This window comes from Dysidea avara, chromosome 2, assembly GCF_963678975.1.
Source record: "Dysidea avara chromosome 2, odDysAvar1.4, whole genome shotgun sequence".
NCBI classification, from domain to species: Eukaryota; Metazoa; Porifera; class Demospongiae; order Dictyoceratida; family Dysideidae; genus Dysidea; species Dysidea avara.
Window position 1 is genome coordinate 20,440,126 of NC_089273.1, and position 21,752 is coordinate 20,461,877.

A 21,752-nucleotide genomic window follows, 5' to 3' on the forward strand; every position below is an offset into this window, starting at 1 on the left:
TAGTATATCTGCAGGTGTAGGCGACCTCCCTTGTTTCCCTACTTCATTTTCTATGATCCCTAATCAAACTTAAAATTCCTAATTTTTGTTAAAGTACATGAAATAAGGTTTGTTTCATGTATAAGAATAATCTATTCTACCGTGACAGAAGGCTGAAGCTCTGCCTATAATGGGCACTTATACATTATTCCATATTCAAATTAATATTTATGTAACACTTTCATTATGTATCCCAGCTAGCTGGGCTACATATGAAATGTAGACCAGGCTACAACTGGGCAGTGATTATATAGATGTTGAGGCCGAAATCGATTGTGAGGATCGATTAATACTCACATGATTAGGATGAACGACTCAGATTTTGCCATGAAAACTACTCAGATGGAGAGCGTTTTGTTATCCTCACCAGCCTATGAGTTGAATAACATTGAGCTAAGGTGAGAAATAGTGCTATAGCTTATTCACCAATCATCTCAGTATGTTTTCTATTGTGGACACACCCCCATCACAAAGCTACCACTGTGCACAGAGTAACCACTCTACAAGTAAGCTTACCTATCTAGGCCTTTAGTAAACCCCATACTTTTTCCATAAACGATTCAATAGCACTGATTAAAACATTAAACTCACGTAACTGAATTCTCCATTATATCTCTAGGATATGTCCGTTCATCATAACCGAAAGTAACCAGAATGTACTAGCTGCTGACCCATAATCGAAAATTTTAGGTATGCACATGGGTCATTCCATGTCAAATCAACCAGGAATTTAGGGACACCTCTCAGATTTTGACGAAACTTGGTGTGTTTGTAGTACATGTGGTGCTTATCACTCGTGCAAATTTTTAGCTCCATACACTGCATAGTTTCTGATTTACAACCTCAAATATTTTGAATATTTCATGAAAAATTGGTTCATCTGTAGATACAAAATCAATCGTAACTTCACACTGTGTAAATATTTTTAAACACAATTTCAATTATGGAAGACTGTTGATTGACCTTTCCAGTGATTCCTAAGTTAGGAGATATCTACTTAATTATGGTTTGAAAGTACTTTACTGAAAACTTTAATCCTTTATATTTCAAAAAATGCTTCTTGAAATTCTTCGAATTTTTTATGAATAATGATTCAGTCATTATCTACGCTTAACGAAATTTTTGTGGTGGGACCACAATGGGCTCAACAGATATTGTTGTATGCAGTGGAATTTTGTAGTCTACTATTGCTGTATGGGAGTATATACCTCCAATAGCCACTCACAACAAGGCCATAACAAATTTGTCTTACAGAGTGGAGGTGTTTAGGTACAGTGCAACCTGTATTAGTGACCACCTGTATTGAAAAACCACCTATCTGCAGTTTATCTAATTGGATATTAATGTGCAGCACCAAAGCATTAACCCTTTCTAGCAAATCCAAAAATGGTCCTTATTAGATAGGTGGACTTTAAATGAGATCACCATGCTTCCATAAACACATGAATGTTGTACCATCCCTTTGAAAATACTTTATTAAGTCAAATCCCACCATAGTGCACTTACATACTTAGCCCCACTCCACACTATTCAAATTACAGTACGTACATGGCTGCATAGGTACAACAGACCTCCTCGAAAAGGATACACGGACACTTTATATGTTCATGATCTCATTTTATAATTCTACATACAATTGGACCCAAGACAAGTCTGTGGTTTCTCAAAAAAAAACACTTTATCTTGGTCCAAGGAATATACACTGTATACAGTAGATGCATTACTTGTACCAAGAGGTTTTTATATTATGAAGCACCTCAATGTGTGATTTATAGTACTGTTATTACTAAATGGTTTTTCAAAGTATTTTGCATTCACGCTTTGAAGACCAGTACAGGCAGATGTTAAATACAGATGAAAAAGTGGTCACCTCCTGCATGAGTATGTACATGAATTTATGACTTGATCTTCAAAGTGGTTATGAATGTAAAGTAACTTAGTAATTGAAGGGGTCAGTGGGAAAAGGGGACATGTGCCATTTTAAAATTTCCACCTTCTAAGAATTAGAACTGCCTGATTTAGCCATGTGAACAATCTTGTCACTAAGTAAACAACAGAATTTAAAAGTTCATGGCAGTATCAAATTAGTTTTTAGCAAATATCACAATAATTCAATTATGTCCCTAAAGTCTATTTAATGCCCACTATGTGATCACCTAAATTTTCAAATGGCACTTGTCCCCTTTTGCTGCTGACCCCTTCAATTAGTTTCACACATTGAGGTGCAAATAATGCATGTACAGTATATGGTAAAACCCCTCCATTCCTAGAACCATAATAATAAAGTGCTCATATCACAGAAGCCACAGAAGTATCTTGGTCTATATATATTATTGTAACACTAGAGTGGGATTATAAACAGGCGTCCTGGTTATCAAGGTGTCCCAGTATTCTTTTTGAGGAGTTCTGTTGTACACGTACCTATGCAGCCACATACGCAACTTAAATAGGGCTAAGTCCGCCACAGTGGGATTCAACTTAATAAAGAAGGTATTTCTAAAGAGATGATGTAACATTCACATGTGGACACATATATGGTGGTTATATCTGTAATTTAAAGTCCACCTGTCTAATATAAGGACCATTTTGGATTTGCTAGAAAAAGTTGATGCTTTGGTGCTATACATTACTATCCAATTAAAGAACTACAGCACATAGATGCTCTTTCAATACAGGTGGTCACTAATACAGGTTGCACTGTACCTAGACACCTTCACTCTATAAGACAAACTTGGCATAGCCTTGTTGTGAGTGGTTGTTGGAGGTGTACACTTCCATACAGCAATAATAGACTCCAAAATTCCACTGCATAATTCATTATATCTCTTGAGCCCATTGTGGTCCCACCACAAAAATTTCATCAAACATAGATAATGACCCAAATCATTATTCATAAAAAAAAATTCAAGAATTTCAAGAAGCATTTTTTGAAATATAAAGGATTAAAGTTTTCAATAAAGTACTTTCAAAGCATAATTACAGTAGGGGACAAAATAAAGTTTACATTCCGTTTTTAAAAAAACGATGGTAATGTTGTAAAGTTTTCATCGTTATAATGACTGTGCAATCATAAAACGATTGTACAAAAATGATTACATAAGCGTCTATACGATTACATAACCGTTTATATGATTACATAACCGTTTATACGATTACATAACCGTTTAGACGATTACATAATCGTTTAGACGATTACATAATCTTTTAGACAATGACGCGATCGTTTAAACGATTACGCAACGAAGTTGAAGGGCGGCAACATGCACTGTATACTTGTGCACAAAGCAGGTGGTTACGATAGTGCAGGCTGTCATGGAAAGCGAAAGGCCAGTGGGTGTTCGACGGGCACTGGCACTCATTAACGAACAAACCGGTAAGCTATTACTCGTTAGTGGTTTGTGGGATATAGTGGTTTGTGGGATATACCCGTAACCATAAAGCAATTAATCAAATAATTTTTTACCGCCCAGACACAAACCTCAAACCACTAGCCCATTTACCAGTAATTTGTTTATTATGCAACCCTTTTTACAGAACACTACAGTCATTATGTTGTGTATTGGCCAGAAGGCAGCGTTTCTTCAATTAACGCTTCCAAAGTGCAGCCTGACGAAGTGGCCATAGGCCAGGAGTGCCAATTAACAATGGGGAAAACAAGAAGCACAATGGCATTGTGATGGCCAGAGGTAAAGAAATCATACAAATGTTATACAATTTTATAGTTTCAATGTATATTTTAGGCACACAAGCTGAAATGGACAAGTTAGAAGACCAGTTTGTCACTGGTGACTGGGTTTTGTCACTGGTGACTGGGTTCCACCAACTGTAGTAGAAGAAACTTCAACACCAACAGCACCTAAAAGAAAGACAAAGAAACGTAAACAGAAGACGGACAGCAATGAAGCAGAAAAAGAGAAAACAACATGTAAACGGAAGGCAAACAACAATGAAGAAAAGGCTAAAACAAAGAAAAAGAAAAATAGTGGTGAGTTACAATAATCCTACATATACATCAATAATGAATAAATTACAGGTACAATTTTATTTGTCACACCAACATCTGAAGTGGGTTCTGTTGAGACAACAGCTACTACCTGTAGTATCTCTCTGGTGACATCTTCCAGTTCATCCATTGTGCAGACAGAAGTCCTACCTCCCAGTTTGGCAGCTACCACACCTGAACCTTTGCCAGTAGTGATACCTCCCAGCTTGGCAGTGACCACAGCTGTTACTTTACCATTGCCCCACAGTTCTACAGTGACAACACCTCATTGTTTGGCAGTGAATATGCCTCCTAACTTGACAGTGACAATGCCTCCTAACACAGCAGTGACAACAGTTCCTAGTTCGGCAATGATGACAGCTGCCAGATTGGCAATGACAGCACCTGTTACTTTACCGTTAGTCATGCCTCACAGTTCTACATTGATGACATCCATCAGTTCTAGTTGGGCAGCGATGACACCTGTCACTTTGACACCTCCCACTTTGCCAATTGTGACATCTACAGTGGTGACACCATCAGCAAGTTTAAGGAGCTTCCCTTACACCTGTATGTACCACCTTCAACATCAACAACAACAACTAACCCAGATCTCTTTAGCTCGTTGCAATCAGAAGTTGAAGAAATGACATCACCGCAGGCTGACAGGATCCTGGATCAATTACACTGCATGTATGGTGGTACCTGGGACCTATATGATCAGCTGGCATTCTGTGATTCAGGTATTTATCTTTTACATCGAAGAGTTGTGATCACTGTTATATATCACAGGTTCTGAGAATGATATGCCCTGTAGAACAAACAGCAACAGTAACGATAGCAACAATCAAAATAGTTACATCAGCAGCAACAGCATTGATGGTAACAACATTATTGAAACTATGGAATTTCTAGTTTATTCTATAAAAACACTAATGGAGAATCAAACAACAATCATTCACCTACTCAAAGCCATGGAAAACACTCAAAATGGTAACTAGTGTTGTGATCTTATAGTTGTTATTATTTTTAAACAGAAATCCAATCTGAATCAACATCAAGCAGATACATCAATGAATCAACAAGCAGTGTTACACATCAACGAAGAAGACCAACACATCAACATACACTGACATATCAACGAACACCATCAACACGCCAACTAACAGTATCACTCATTGACCAACAAACATCATCACTCACCGACCAACAAACATCAACAAATCAGCAGGCTTCATCATCGAATCAACAATTAGCAGCAAACCTACAGGCATCATCAGCAACTTCATTATTGGCTTCTTGCATTGAAATACCAATATCCGGTAATGCCCACAAATATGGTATGGTTTCATTGAGTGAAATAAATCGCAATTCATTAGTGGGTCCAGACATCATTGTAGCCAAGTACAAGCGATATCACAAAGAAAGCAAGGTGTCAACGTTAGCTCAACGACTGGCTCAGAAGTCATACTTCGGGGGTGATGTGCTGGTTAGATGTACTCCACTTGGTAGTACGCTATACCCTGCTCTTCCAATTGTAGAGCTGAATGAATTAAAGAGAAAAATATTTCAGCTCTTTCCAGAATACTGGCTGAATCCATTAAAATTTGAAAGCACCTGGACTGAATGTGCTAAGTCTATCGGCCAACGCTGAAAGCGGCTAAGAAATCAGAATCCATAGTCAATAAATTATTTATACAAGCTAACTATTCTTTACATACTCTCATATTACTGTATTACATACATAGTGACTATAGTGAAAATTATATGCAACTTACTATTTGATGATGTGAAAATGTACCGAGTCATTATCATTCACCAGTTCCTTTATCTCGAGCTTTGATGTTGAACCAGGCAAGTACTTTTTAAAAGCCATGCGGTAGTGAAAAATATTTCTTCATATTAATTGGATTGCTTCACGTGAGCTCTTCTAGAATATTCGATCCTTTAGCGTGTGTGCTCATCTCAGTGTAGCAAAGACGCTTGTTTTGACTGACAACACAAGTAAATGTGGCTTCAGGAATGGGTGTTATAAGGGAGTTCCTTAGTGATTATCAAAATAAAACCGGGGTAAGTTTCCATGATTACAATCATTGTCCGCTAAGCTGCTGTGATTGCGATCGCTTGTGTTCCTGTAGTGTGATAGAGCGACATTATGGGCTGGATAGAGGTTAATATAATAGGACTTTCAGTATAATAGCAAAATCGAATTAGAGATAAACCATAGTTAGCTTTCCTCTGTAAATTAGATTCAGTTTTACAAGTATGATAAAATTAAACATGTACGTAGTAACAATAAAATATTATACAGATTGTATTTTCAGTTAGTATCCAGTAGCAGCTCCATTTAATTGTACATGTATAACTTTTGGTAATACTTTTTTAAATGATTGATGTATTTTAAAGACTTGTCGACAGTCACGCTGTCCCAGAATTCTTTAATCCCATCTATTAGTTCTTGCTTTGTTCTAGGTTTTTTGACAGAACGGATGTAATTTTTCAACTCGTGCCAGAGATTTTCGATGGGATTGCAGTCGGTCGACTCAGCAGGCGTTCGCTACCAGGTTACTTTTGATCTTTCAGAAATCGCTGCGCCTCATTAGATGTGTGCTTCGGATCATTGTCAGCCATTAAACGATGTCCATCAGGGTAAACTTTCTGAAGAAAAGGGATCAAAGTCACTTCCAGGATTTTGACTTAGAAAGAGCCATCCATTGTACCTTCAAAAATACATATCCCAGTCTTCCCACGTTTGCTGATCCCTGCCCAGATGTGAACTTTCACAGGATGTTTAGCTCTGAAATGACAATTACATACATTTACATTTTAAACAATTTATTGCATTTATTATTATTAAATAATGAATTAGTGAATATTTATCTAGGTGAATAATTACCTAGGTTTTAACCGTGGTGCTTCCCCTTTTCTTCGGCAGCAAAAACGCTTGTGTGTCTCCAGTTGTACGGAGCACTCGTCAGTCCACACAACGTTGTCAAAGTTATCATTTCGATGTTGCTGTGCCCACTCCAGACGTTTCAACTTGTTTGGTTCGCATATTAATTGGCAGTAGGCACTACCCCTGAAGGTCCACCCAAGTGCCGTACGACAATGAAAAATAGTTCTTCTGGAAAGTTGGTGGCCCATTCCTGTTAACAGAGCGTGTAACTGGATGGCTGTCGTCTCGTCGTCCTCCATCATCTGTTCATCGACTATCCTCTGTATTTCGCGTGTTATCTTCGAAGGTCTTCCAGAACCAGAGTTTCTTGCAATGGATCCTGTTGTTATAAACTTCTTGATAAATTTTGCTATCCCAATTCGTGAGGTTGTGACAGTTCCTTCGTCTTTCAGCAGCTTCGGTATTGTTGGAGGTAGATACCCTTGCTGGTAATAGTATAAAATTCGCCGTCTCTCGTACCAAGAATAAACCATATTTCAGTAGCGCAGACAATCGAACAAACAACAACTGTTACAGTCTTTTACATATCTACTGCATTATACTTATATAGCTACTGTAGCAAACGTAAAAACACTTAATAAGTTTTATACGTGAATTAGCTATGCACCCCAATTGTTATTACTATGCAACCATTTTTTAAAAGAGAAAAAACGTTTGTTTTGTAAAAACGGGACAAGTATAAAATGACACCTTGACAAACGTTTTTACTAGAGCAAATGTAAACTTTATTTTGTCCCCTACTGTAAGTAGATATCCCATAATTTAGGGATCACTGGAAAGGTCAATCAACAGTCTTCCATCAGTAAAAATTGTGTTTAAAAATATTTACACAGTGCGAAGTTACGATTGATTTTGTATCTACAGATTAACCAAGTTTTCATGAAATATTCAAAATATTTGAGGTCATAAATCAGAAACTATGCGGTGTATGGGGCTAAAAATTTGCACGAGTGATAAGCACCACAGGTACTACAAACACACTAAGCTTCGCCAAAATCTGAGAGGTGACCCTAAATTCCTGGTTGATTTGACATGGAATGACCGATATATAATACATCCAATGGCTGCACTCGTATTGGCTTGGGTGATTGATCACCCTGTACAGTCCATCAGCCTAGCAAGTGTTACATATTAGCTGTAAGATAGGGCATTCAGGCTTTGCCTGATATGTATGCCCTCTGCCCTCGGCCTTGCACCCCTTGGGCAGTCGGGCATACGTATCAGGCAAAGCCCTTATACCCGTGTTACAACTATTACATGTACAATAATTATTTAGAGTAAGGAAAATTTGGCTATGTGTGTGCATGCATCATAAACGTTGCTTCATTTGTCTGTTTGTCTGTCTCACTAGAGTTATGCACTATTGTTTTATTGATGAAACAACTTTTTTCTGCAGGTAATGGTGGTGGTAGAGGGGATCCACACTTTATTACACTGGATGGAGTACAGTATACTTTTAATGGATTGGGAGAATACACTTTACTTGATGCACATAATGGAGATTTTGTGATCAATATTCTAACTAAACAAGCTGAAGAAACAGGTGGTAGCCTTATTCCAGCCACCTCTATTTCAGTAATCGCGATGAAGATGAGAAATAGACCAGTAATACAAGCCCAATTAGATGAAATATTTGGAATAAAATTACTGGTTGAGTCAAACATGACTGAAACTGGTTATAGAGAACTAGAATTTGAATTTGTTCCAGTCAGGAACTTTGATGGTGGACATGTAGAAGTTGAGGAAGAATTCTCTAGAAATTTTATGCTTGAAAATGGTGTAGTAATAGTTATAAAAGCATCCAATGATATTTTATCATTTCAACTGTCTATTCCTCATTCATTTCGTGATAACACTAAAGGATTGTTAGGTGTATGGAATGGTAATCAAAGTGATGATTTCCTTAGACCAGATGGAACTACCTTTTCTATTGATTCATCAGAAGAAGAAATTTTTGATAATTTTGGAGAAAAATGTGTGTTAATTTATTCATGTTTACATTGCATACTCACAATACTATTACATTTCCAAAAAGTATTTCCTGAATTGGTGTTGATTTTTCCTCATATATTAATTATACAACTAACATAGAGAAGCACGATTTTGGTAACTATATATGTTATTTATGACATAATCTCAACCACACTATTATTCATAGTACTCAGTGTAGGTTGTTTTGTAACTTCAATTCTTTTTGGATGTTAACTGATTGGTTATAAAAATAATTAATCCAGGCGTCAGGAAGTGTACACCTGTGTGTTAAGTTAGTCTTTGCTCGCAATATAGCTATTGACTGTGCCATTTTGTCAAGACTACGGTGATATTTATTTTTTAAGCAACCTGCTGTTCCTATACAGCACATACTTAACACTTTCACCCATGAACCAAGATGAAGTGGCCTAATTAGATAATTAACAACTATGCTTTCCAAAGAGCAGATTGAATGTTACCAAAAGATCAAGTCATTGCTGATCTGGCATTTTTGTGCTTAGTTTTATGTTCCAGTGAAGGTTTGATTCCTAATTGATTCATATGTAATTATTTAACAATTTTCCCACTTAATAGGGGGTGTTGATGAGAGCAACTCACTAATAATTATTGAAGAAGGCTATACAAGACCAGTTAAAGATGAAAGCTTCAAGCCACTCTTTATGACCCCAGTAGTTGATGAAACTACACAAATGATGATAGATGCAACATGTGGAAATAACTCTAGGTGTGCTTTTGACATAGCAGTGACAGGCATTGTGGAAGTAGGCAGAACGACTTTAATAGAGATAGAAGAACAAATGACTATCATCAACCAATCACTACCAAGTATGCAATGAGTATTATTATTTTGTGTTATCGAAAAAAAAATGAATTGATTTATATAGCTTTGTTGCAAACTTCTTACCTAGTGATTATTACCATCCAGGTATATATATATATATATATATATATATATCTAATCCAAAACAGCCAAGCTGTAAAAAAAGTGTGCGGCCCTCAGAAAGGTTATGGTGAAAAAAGATGTGAAATCCAAGGTGGCGGCCAAGAAATGGCTGTGATGGTAGGTTAATGGTAAAAATTTTAATAACGACAATTCAGGTGAATTTTTGTGCCGCTTCACAAAATTTACCTAAATTGTCATTATTAAAATTTTTACCATTAACCTACCATCACAGCCATTTCTTGGCCGCCACCTTGGATTTCACATCTTTTTTCACCATAACCTTTCTGAGGGCCGCACACTTTTTTTACAGCTTGGCTGTTTTGGATTAGATTTCATTTCTTTTTGTATTTGTATACCCCAAAGCCGGCCTATGGCCAGCTTTGGGACTTTTTTAACCTATGTTTTTTTCTTTACTACAGGAAGAAGAAAAGATGAAGTAGATGTACTTTAAATATTTTATCAGTAAATGTACAAATTATATATACTGTATAATACATATGTGACCGGATTTGCGAAAAGGGGTCTTCCACACACATCCAAATTGCCAACTTTGACAATTGATAACGTCAGATTGGAAAGAGCTATTGCCTTGAATTTTGGACAGTGGTCAGCACCACTATAGCTGAATACGTGGTGAAATTTTCAGGTTAATATGTTACTTGAACACCGAGTTATGGTCTCCAACGGTTACGGAATTGGATGTGTGTGGAAGACCCCTTTTCGCAAATCCGGTCACATAATATTATATTGATTACAGAAATCTCCATGGTGGTTTCTTTGTAACTGAACACTCTACAAGGTGACTTCTTCTAATTGCTCTCTCTACAGGGTGAATTGTTTGTAGCTGAACGATCTACAACGTAACTTCTTCTAGCTGATCTCTCTACAGGGTGATGTGTTTGTAGCTGAATTCTGTATAGGTGATTTGTTTGCAGCTGAGCTCTTTACAGAATGGTTTCTTTGTAGCTGAACTCTCTAAAAGGTAACTTCTTCTAACTGATCTTTCTACAGGGCAATTTGTTTCTGGCAGAATTTTCTACAGGGTGATTTCTTTGCAGCTGAACTCTCTACATGGTGGTTTCTTTGTAGCTGAACTCTCTACGAGGTAATTTCTTCTAGCTGATCTCTCTACAGGGAGATTTGTTTGTAGCTGAACTATCTACAAGGTAACTTCTTATAGCTGATCTCTCTACAGGGTGATTTGTTCGTAGTTGAATTCTGTACAGGTGATTTGTTTGCAGCTGAGCTCTTTACAAAATGGTTTCTTTGTAGCTGAACTTTCTCCAAGGTAACTTCTTCTAACTGATCTTTCTACAGGGTGATTTGTTTGTAGCTGAACTATCTACAAGGTAATTTCTTTTAGCTGATCTCTCTACAGGGTGATTTGTTTTTAGCTGAATTCTGTACAAGTGATTTGTTTGCAGCTGAGCTCTTTACAGAATGGTTTCTTTGCAGCTGAACTCTCTACAGGGTGATTTGTTTGTAGCTGAAATCCCTACAAGGTAACTTCTTCTAGCTGATCTTTCTACAGGGCGATTTGTTTGTAGCTGAGTTCTCTACAGGGTGTTTGTTTGCAGCTGAATTCTCTACATGGTGGTTTCTTTATAGCTGAACTCTCTACAAGGTGACTTCTTCTAGCTGATCTCTCTACAGGGTGATTTGTTTGTAGCTGAACTCTCTACAGGTGATTTGTTTGTAGCTGAACTCTCTACAAGGCGATACTTCTAGGTGATCTCTCTACAGGATTCCTTGTTTCTAACTGAACTCTCAACAGGGTGATCTGTTCATAGCTGAACTTTCTACTGGGTGATTTGTTTGCAGCTGAACTCTCTACAAGGCGATACTTCTAGGTGATCTCTCTACAGGATTCCTTGTTTCTAACTGAACTCTCAACAGGGTGATCTGTTCATAGCTGAACTTTCTACTGGGTGATTTGTTTGCAGCTGAACTCTCTAAATGGTGGTTTCTTTGTAGCTGAACTCTCTACAACGTGACTTCTTCTAGCTGAACTCTCTACAAGGTGACTTGTTTCTAGCTGATCTCTCTACAGGGTGACTTGTTTCTAGCTGAACTCTCTACAGGTGATTTGTTTGCAGCTGAACTCTCTACATGGGAGTTTCATTGTAGCTGAACTCTCTACAGGGTGACTTGTTTCTAGCTGAACTCTCTATAGGTGATTTGTTTGCTGCTGAACTCTCTACATGGTGGTTTCTTTGTAGCTGAACTCTCTACAAGGTAACTTCTTCTAGCCGATCTTTCTACAGGGTGATTGAGTTTTTTGCAGCTGAACTCTTTACATGGTGGTTGATTGTAGCTGAACTCTCTAAAAGGTGACTTCTTCTAGCTGAACTCTCTACAGGATGATTTGTTTGCAGCTGAACTCTCTACGTGGTAGTTTCTTTGTAGCTGAACTCTCTACAATGTGACTTCTTCTAGCTGAACTCTCTACAGGGTGACTTGTTTTTAGCTGATCTCTCTACAGGGTGACTTGTTTCTAGCTGAACTCTCTACAGGTGATTTGTTTGCAGCTGAACTCTCTACATGGTGGTTTCTTTGTAGCTGAACTCTCTACAAGGTTAGCTGATCTTTCTACAGGGTGATTTGTTTGTAGCTGAATTCTCTACAGGGTGATTTATTTGCAGCTTAACTCTCTACAAGGTGACTTCTTCTAGCTGAACTCTCAACAGAGTGATTGATTTTTTTTGCAGCTGAACTCTCTACATGGTGGTTTCTTTGTAACTGAACTCTCTACCGGGTGATTTGTTTGTAGCTGAACTCTCTACAGGGTGATTTGTTTGTAGCTGAACTCTCTACAGGGTGATCTGTTCATAGCTGAACTCCCTATAAGGTAACTTCTTCTAGCTAATCTTTCTACTGGGCGATTTGTTTGTAGCTGAGTTCTCTACAGGGTGATTTGTTTGCAGCTGAACTCTACATGGTAGTTTCTTTGTAGCTCTACAATGTGACTTCTTCTAGCTGAACTCTCTACAAGGTGACTTGTTTCTAGCTGATCTCTCTACAGGGTGACTTGTTTCTAGCTGAACTCTCTACAGGTGATTTGTTTGCAGCTGAACTCTCTACATGGTTTATTTCTTTGTAACTGAACTCCCTGCAAGGTGACTTCTTCTAGCTGATCTCTCTACAGGGAGATTTGTTTGTAGCTTAACTCTCTACAGGTGATTTGTTTGCAGCTGAACTCTCTACATGATGGTTTCTTTGTAGCTGAACTCTCTACAAGGTAATTTCTTCTAGCTGATCTCTCTACAGGCCGATTTGTTTGTAGCTGAACTCTCTACGTGATGGTTTCTTTGTAGCTGAACTCTCTACAAGGTGATTTCTTCTATAGCTGATCTTTCTACAGGCTGATTTGTTTGTAGTTGAACTCTCTACATGATAGTTTCTTTGTAGCTGAACTCTCTACAAGGTGATTTCTTCTATAGCTGATCTTTCTACAGGGTGATTTGTTTGTACCTGAACTATCTACATGATGGTTTCTTTGTAGCTGAACTCTCTACAAGGTAACTTCTTCTAGCTGATCTCTCTACAGGACAATTTGTTTGTACCTGAACTCTCACATGATTGCTTCTTTGAAGCTGAACTCTCTACAAGGTGATTTCTTCTAGCTGATCTTTCTACAGGGTGATTTGTTTGTAGCAGAACTCTCTACAAGGAAACTTCTTCTAGCTGATCTCTCTACAGGGAGATTTGTTTGTAGCTGAACTCTCTATACATGATTTGTTTGCGGCTGAATTCTCTACATGATGGTTTCTTTGTAGCTGAACTCTCTACAAGGTAACTTCTTCTAGCTGATCTCTTTACAGGGTGAATTGTTTGTAGCTGAACGATCTACAAGGTACCTTCTTCTAACTGATCTCTCTACAGGGTGATTTGTCTGTAGCTGAACTCTCTACAAGGAAACCTCTTTAACTGAGCTCTGTACAGGGTGAATTGTTTGTAGCTGAACTATCTACAAGGTAACTTCTTCTAGCTGATCTCTCTACAGGATGATTTGTTTGTAGCTGAACTATCTACAAGGTAACTTCTTCTAGCTGATCTCTCTACAGGGTGATTTGTTTGTAGCTGAGCTCTTTACAGAATGGTTTCTTTGTAGCTGAACTCTCTACAAGGTAACTTCTTCTAGCTGATGTATCTACAGGGTCACTATTTTGTAGCTGAATTCTCTACATGGTGGTTTCTTTGTAACTGAACTATCTATAAGGTGACATCTTCTAGCTGATCTTTCAACAGGGTGATTTGTTTGTAACTGAACTCTCTACAAGAAAACTTCTTCTAAATGATGTCTGAACAGGGTGAATTGTTTGTAGCTGAACTCTCTACAGGGTGATTTGTTTGTAACTGATCTCTATACAGGTTACTTATTTCTAACTGATCTCTTGAATTCTGTTCAGCGTGACTGCTCTATTAGGATGACTGCTCTATTAGAGTATCTCGATCTCGCATTTTCTACACCAAGTTGGATTTCGTGTTATAACTCCGTGGCTTTAAGTCTGATTTTTCTACACCATTGAAGAGCCTTTCTAAGATGATAACTCCATCTGTACAGCGATTTTCAAAGCATTACCCCAAGTGGTTTATCTGGTAGGCGTGGCAAGCATAATAATAATAATAATAATAATAAAAATTAGCTAATCTCGATTGCGTAATTGTTACACACTGTTGATTTTTTCGCTGTATCTTCCTGGTTTTTAGCTCGATTTCTTTCAAACCACAAAAGGTTTGAGGTTCAATAGTAAACCTATTCACCCACCGATTTTCAGCTTCTTCCCATACGCGGTTTACCCTGTAGGCGTGACAACATATTGGTGTTATTTTTCGTGCATAATCGCTCATAACTCTTTGCCTGTTTATGGTATTCCAGCCAAAGTTGGTACAGAGATGCGCCTTTATACCCCCCTTCTGTGTGCCAAATTTCAAGGCAATCGGATAACGCGTTCGCGTTTTATAGCAGTTTTTGTAAGTGTGCGAAAAGAGGAAGAAAAATAAGAAGAAGAAGAAAAAAAAACCGAAGAAACTAAGCCAATTCTTGAAGTCGCATATCTCAGGAATGCCTGAAGCGATTTCGCTCAAATTTGGAATGTGGAGTACTGAAGTTGGAGGGAATGTACACAGCAAAATTTGTCTTGTTTCATCAAGGCAGCACAGAGCTACGGAGGTGCGAAAATTGCGTTTTCTTTCTTCCTGTCAATATACTCACGGGGTTGTGCGCCGGCTTCTTGGGCCGCACGACACACTACCGTGTGTCTTGATGGCCACAGTAAACACAATGTTTTCTCCACTGAAATGAACTACAGCTGTAGTTGTTAACAATGTTAAAAATAACAGTTTACTGTACAATGGAATCTCTCTTATAAACCAGTAGCTGGGTTGGATCGATTAATTAGCTTGACAGTGTGGATTGTAATAGCACATTGTAATCTAGTCCTACTTTTTGTGAGCAATTTCAACTGATGGGATTATGTGTTACTGTCTATAGGCATATGTGGAATCTTGCCTATTTATCAGTAGGTATATTGTAGTTTGGAAAGCATGCACGAATCAATGTCCTTTGCTGTCTGCAGGCTTACGTGCAAAGCCACGCCCACACATGCTGCATTTTATTATTGTACTAATCTAGTCTTGTAGTTATTTTTTTATACAGCAATTGTAAAGACAGCTTAATTACAAAAACTTTATAGCACGTGTCTAACTACTTTGCACCCCTACTGTGTTTATGCTGTGAAGTGCGTGTAATGTGGTTTGGTAATATTTAGTTGTCTGTGATCCACCCTGCCAAAATAATGCACCCTGTGTTGCCAATGATACCTGCAATTGCAATACTGGATTTACTGGCAATTTGTGTGAAAGTGAGTTACTGATATGTATAATGAAATAGTGTGGTATTACTACATACCGTAGAGTTGGGTTGTTAAGCACATGTGCCTATTAACCGCATATTACTTGAAGTGCATACACATTTCTTGTCATTTACCATGGCTGATAAGCGCACATGCAAGGCTCAACACACGACAAAGCTATACACAGGAAGAAAAGCTGGAAGTAATGAAAATTTAATCTCTTCTCAAGTGCTTACATCTCCCTTGAGATCTCCCTTCACTATGTATACAGCAAATCAGCCTTCTAGATTATGATATTCTTGTTCATTATGAAGGATTTCACCTAGAGATGAAGTCAAATATTCTTATAAATTGGCATTGTGACCACAAACTACACTATTACACTGTAGTGATTCCATATTAAACATTAATTAGGCGCATGCACCTAACAGCTATATAGTATGATTTTTACCAACATTTTCTCTGAAAATTAAAAGCGCATGAACATAACAACACAACTCTACAGTATGTATAAATTTCATGCATTAATGTAATAGGAAATGGTACATATTTAATTAATATGTGTATTAGCATTTTAGAAGCACATGTACATACAAATGATAAAATGTGACCCAGTCTGGGAAAACAGGGCTTATCGCCTATTTAAAAGTATCGAGAAATGCCAGTTTTAAGTATTTAGTGTGTTGTAGCTCACCAATGGTTGAAGCTATGTGTACCACATTTCACACATTTTACACCAATTCCTTACCTTCCACAGCATCCACTGTGCAAGTAGCCAACAACTAAGTTTTCTGCCATTTTAGATAGTTTTTAAACCGAGTTTGACTGTATAAGGCAAGCTGCAAAATGGGTGGGAGGCAGGGGGCCTGGAAGGCAGGCAAGATGGTATTCAAAAATTGAAAAGGAAGGTATAGGGATAAATTAGGCCAAGTTTTGGGCCACTGAGGTCTCAAAATTGGCTAAAATAAAAGGAAATTCACAGCAGAGATAGTTATTCATCACCACAGAGCTGTACAGCCACATAAAGATATCCCCAGGCTGATCAGAGCTCCATTAGGGCCCCACACCGCATGTACGGATTGCCACTGGGCTTGGGAAAAGCAGCCAGCAAAACCAAACCACTCAAGTCTAGCTGATATTGATTGTGGAATTAGATAGTTTATTCATGTAGCTCTGTGTCCTGAGTGAAAAATCAAATCTACTGACATGGGCGATAAGACCGGTTTTCTCAGACTGGGTCACAAATATTAATTAGTCCCCCTAGCTATGTAGCTACTAACTCATATTTAGTTTTACCCAATAAACTATGAAAGAAATTTCAGTGACATTTTATCAAGGATTTGGTTTGTAGAACCATTTTTTGACTATTACTATGTAACTAATGGCAAATTTCTATGCACACTTGGGCACTGCTTCTGCATTAAAGGTTCAGACTATGTGTTTGGTTTAACGTTGTAACAGTAAATTAATTTGAAAATATTTGGTGAATTGAGCAATATATTTAGTAGATTTACATTTGACAATATCAGTGAAATTTTCCAACTGCCAAGTTTAATCCCCTATCAAAATATTCTGTTTTTATGGTAGGACCATTTTTGGTCATGCAGTGCTCAGAATGTAAAATTACACAGCATACATTATGTCACAAAGAAACTTCTGTCCTCAAAAGTAACAGGCTAAATGTTTCTACACATCATTTATCCTCAAAAAAATGATTTATGTAGTTAAGCACTTTTCTTTTTCTGTTTACCACTTGTACTCATAACAGTACTGTATCTGTACCAGAGTGTGTAACTAATTTTTCCGTAACAGGTGAGATAATACAATGTGATACACCATGTGAGAATGGTGGTACTTGCACTAGATTGGAACGGTGTTCTTGCCTTACAGGATACTTTGGCCAGTATTGCACTAGTAAGTTAAGTGGTTAAACTTATGAGCATGATTACATATGTACACGTACAAATGTACATATCTGGATTGTTTTAAAATCAATATTGGCACTGTTGTTATAAATTTCCATAATGGGTCTTAAGAGTGTGATTGGTTAGTAATACCTGCTTGCCATATACACCCTGTATGTTACGTATGTTTGAGTTGCAGTGTATAGTGATAGATTGCTGGGTATTGGTTAAGGTAAGCCTTATATACTGCATAGCAGGTTATTTTTTGAAGCAGAAAATTCTGCAGAAGAAATGAGATCAGAATTTCTAGATTTCGAGAGAGAAAATACAGAAATTCATGTCATGAAGATATGCATGTTATGTGTGCTTGTTAGATGATGGAATAATCCCCATCTCTATGCACTGGAGGGAAGACTGTGGGTCTCTGCTAGAATTGCATCAGATGGTATCAAAACCCTACAATGGAAGTTCTGGATTAGCTGTTTAATTTCAAAATCCAAGCAATAAAAAATAATGAAACAAGATATGTTACACACTGAACAAAAACCTAACAAGTTTGCATAATTCTGTTTTTTGAGAAATATACAGTGGGTAAAAATGCATACTACAAAAAAATTTACACGTGTTTTAAGTACTTCAGTAAATAGTAAAACAAGGCTCAACTCAAGATAACTAAGTGACCAATGGATCTGTTAAGAATATCTTTGTTTCATTTCAGTGCCGTGAAGAAACTGTGAGTTATGAGTGTTTGTTTGCATTGCGGTAAAATATTACATAAACATCGCCATTTCTAAGTTTAAACAGCCTTTTTTTCTGAAATGCATGGGAGTATGTAGGGAAAAACCCATACCTTGCCGAATACCCCAATTCATTTTGAAGACAGTGAGCCAAGTCCCATCTCCATAGCTTCTTTCCCTCATGAGTTATGATTGATTAAACAAGCACCTGTAATTTTTTTAGTATCTGTACAAATCGATTGTTTTGTACTTCCTGCTGTCTATCACTATAACTCCACCACTATTCACCAGATAAGGCTGAAACTTTGACAGCCCATTGGTTTTTTCCCTCTGGATAACAAAGAAGTTATAAAAAGAAGTTTGATAAAAATGCTAACTAGTCGGGTTTTTGCTCAGCGGGTTGCTTATATTAACGATAGTATTACAACATAGCTCTGTGGGAGAATCCCTACTTTGGTGACTATGTTGTAACACCATCTCTTGTTTCTCTAGTTTTTATTGCTTGGATCCCAACCTTATTTATAAATTGATTATTCTATTTTTGTTATAACACAAAGCTATGATATATATCACTCTAGCATGGGCATTCAAAGGTACCACTTTAACCAAGATAACAACGTGTGTGCTCATGACTTTGAAACCCAACTAGTTCAACAGTATGATACATTTTGACTCCTTATATTGAGGGACACAGAGTCTTTAATTATGGGTTTGGGTTTGCGGGCTAGGCTAGGCTCAGTGTAGTTGCTAAGTTTTGATTGGTTATCAGTTGTTAAATGATGAATGATCAGTAAAATAATCAGTTGGGCAATGCATGGATGCCTATTTCTACTACCACTTGTCAGCCTATTTCTGGCCTTTGCAAAAGTAAGGGTCTGGTGAAATACACTTCTACCGCTCAAATTCTGCAGTAGCCAATAATCAAATTCCTTTTGAAATGATAAGGTATCTGTATTTCACTAAACCCTTACTTTTTGCAAAGGGACAGGCAGCACCAAACTAATGTTAGCCATTGAGTAGACCACGGAGCAACACAAAGAGGACAAATAGATTTATATAGGTGAGTAGCCTTCTATAGTCCTAGCTATTTAATTTATATACTGTCCCAATAGCAAAGCTTAGTAGGTTCAATGTAGTACAAAATGCTAAACCAAAACAATCGGATCCCACAATCACTTTTTTTCTGGTGCTGTGTTTAAAGCGTAATGACATGTGAGTAACATTCTAATGGATATTAGCCCACACTATTAACACCACTATTGATCATCAGATACTAATGAATTATTAAAGGAAAGGAACAAGGTGAGTGCTCTGTAGTTCTTTCACCTATCAGGTGAGTATGCCTAGAGCAATATTTTTTTACTTATACCTCTGGTTTTACTGATATATACACTTATCCCTAGGGCCTGCAGCCCTTGTACTTTGAGTGTACATATCGACAAAATCCCTCACAGCCATTAAATACACATGTGACTGTTACATTAAAATATTGATTAGTTGATTGCTTTATTAGTGAGCCTCAGATTACTGATTTATGTAATATTTTTTAGGGGCATGGTCTTTCTATTCCTTCTTTTCGCTGTGCTACATACCAGTAGGAAGTATGGTCATTATGATCGATCAAATAAGTATGGCTAGATCATCATACAGTACGATAGTTACTGTGTAGTAGGGACGGTGAATGTGTGGATGTGGTCTACGAAGAAAAATCTACCAAAAATCATCTTCAGAAATCCTTCACGGCTTGTTCACAGTATTGGTCAGGTATAAACAAGCCCAAATGTGTCTTCAGAATGGCCCAAAACATTTCCGACAAGGTGCTACGAAAAAAAAATTTTTTTTAAGCGAATTTTCTACTGCCTCTCTGCCTGCCTGATGCATTCAGTAAGCATAGCGGAAACTGGCTACAGCCACAGCCTTGCTTCTTTGACGGAAACACTTCAAATTTTGTGACAAAAAAACCTTTCACAATATTAAATACCTACAATGTATGCACTACTGTCTTACTGTTTTATCTTTGATCGTGGCCATCGCTCATGGGTATGGCTTCCATCAAAGCACACACACCACAGCGCACCAACATATTGAAATAAACTTGTAGCATAATTGTAGCGAGCACGTGATTTTAATGTTGGGGATACACCACAGGATATGTTGCTGCCTGTTCAACATCGTTGTGAAACTACACGCGTAAGGATTAGAGTGTTTGCTTTGGCTCGAAGGTGGTTTCTTTTCCAAGTTTAAAAACTGGGTGTATATAGCGCCTCTCTACAGACTTTATGGGTAGATTTCCCAGAGCACTTTTCAGGCTTACTACAACTGAAAAACACTATAGTAGGCCTCATAGGCTCATGTATCTCGTCGTCTAGAAAGTGGGCATGACCCGTACTTATGCGAACTAAAAGTAAGAGCAGCCCTGAGACTTTGTTGAGAGAATTAGTGGAAAATGATATTGTAGACACACTATAAAACAGTTGAAAAGATACTTCTGTGGGTAATGTGTTGTTTAAAGCAGTTTGTTAAAAATACACATCCTTAGGAACGTTTAGCTGCGTATTTCAGAAATTGCAGGTTATTCATGAGTTACTAAATACAGTTATTCAATAAACTTTACAAAAAAAGTACACCAACCCAACAGGGGTGGATCCAGACTTAAAAAGGGGGGTTCCACTTTGGAATTGCAACTTCAGCCTAGCTGTAAGTTGAAGACAAAAAAAAAAGTTATCACCTGCTAACAATAGCTACCCCTCACCATAGGTGCCCTCACCAACTATATTTCCTGATTTATAACCAGATACATAGCTTGCTACACTGCTCTTCAAGACTACTGTGACTGCTCTATTAGAGTATCTTGATTTGACCGCTCTATTAGAGTATCTCGAGTAAGAAAAACTTTCAAAAGGGGGTTTCATGGAACCCTTTGAGCCCCCACTGGATCCACCGCTGAACAAGTGTACGAAAAATTAGGAATTTTCCATATGAGTAGGAACTGCAGCAATAAAAAGCACTGAAACAAGCTGCTGAGACAAAACACAACTGAATGATTGCATTTTAATCCCTACTTTAGCCTGCTATGGTGTATGGCTAAAATAGAGATTAAAATGCAATCATTCAGTTGTGTTTTGTCTCAGCGGCTTGTTTCAGTGCTTTTTATTGCTGCAGTCCCACTCATATGGAAAATTCCTAAATTTTTCTTACACTTGTTAATAGACATGTTGCAGTGTTCAAACATTATTGCCACTGCTAGATCATAGGGACATGGCCAGTTCTAATATGCAACTACAAGTACTGCATCTACTAGCTAGTAAATAGGGGTGTGGTCACTGTGATCAACTGCTACAAAT

The 21,752-nt window shown here is 37.6% G+C and overlaps 1 protein-coding gene across 1 annotated transcript in view; it reads left to right on the forward strand.

Moving 5' to 3' along the window:
- LOC136246794 (protein mesh-like) overlaps positions 1-21,752 on the forward strand; it is a 121,177-nt gene that overhangs the window by 95,917 nt on the left and 3,508 nt on the right. Inside the window, exons 7-10 of the mRNA XM_066038352.1 lie at positions 8,374-8,952; positions 9,543-9,794; positions 15,684-15,776; positions 17,580-17,681. Coding sequence (XP_065894424.1) covers positions 8,374-8,952; positions 9,543-9,794; positions 15,684-15,776; positions 17,580-17,681 — 1,026 coding nt within the window. The remainder of the gene's footprint in view (positions 1-8,373; positions 8,953-9,542; positions 9,795-15,683; positions 15,777-17,579; positions 17,682-21,752) is intronic.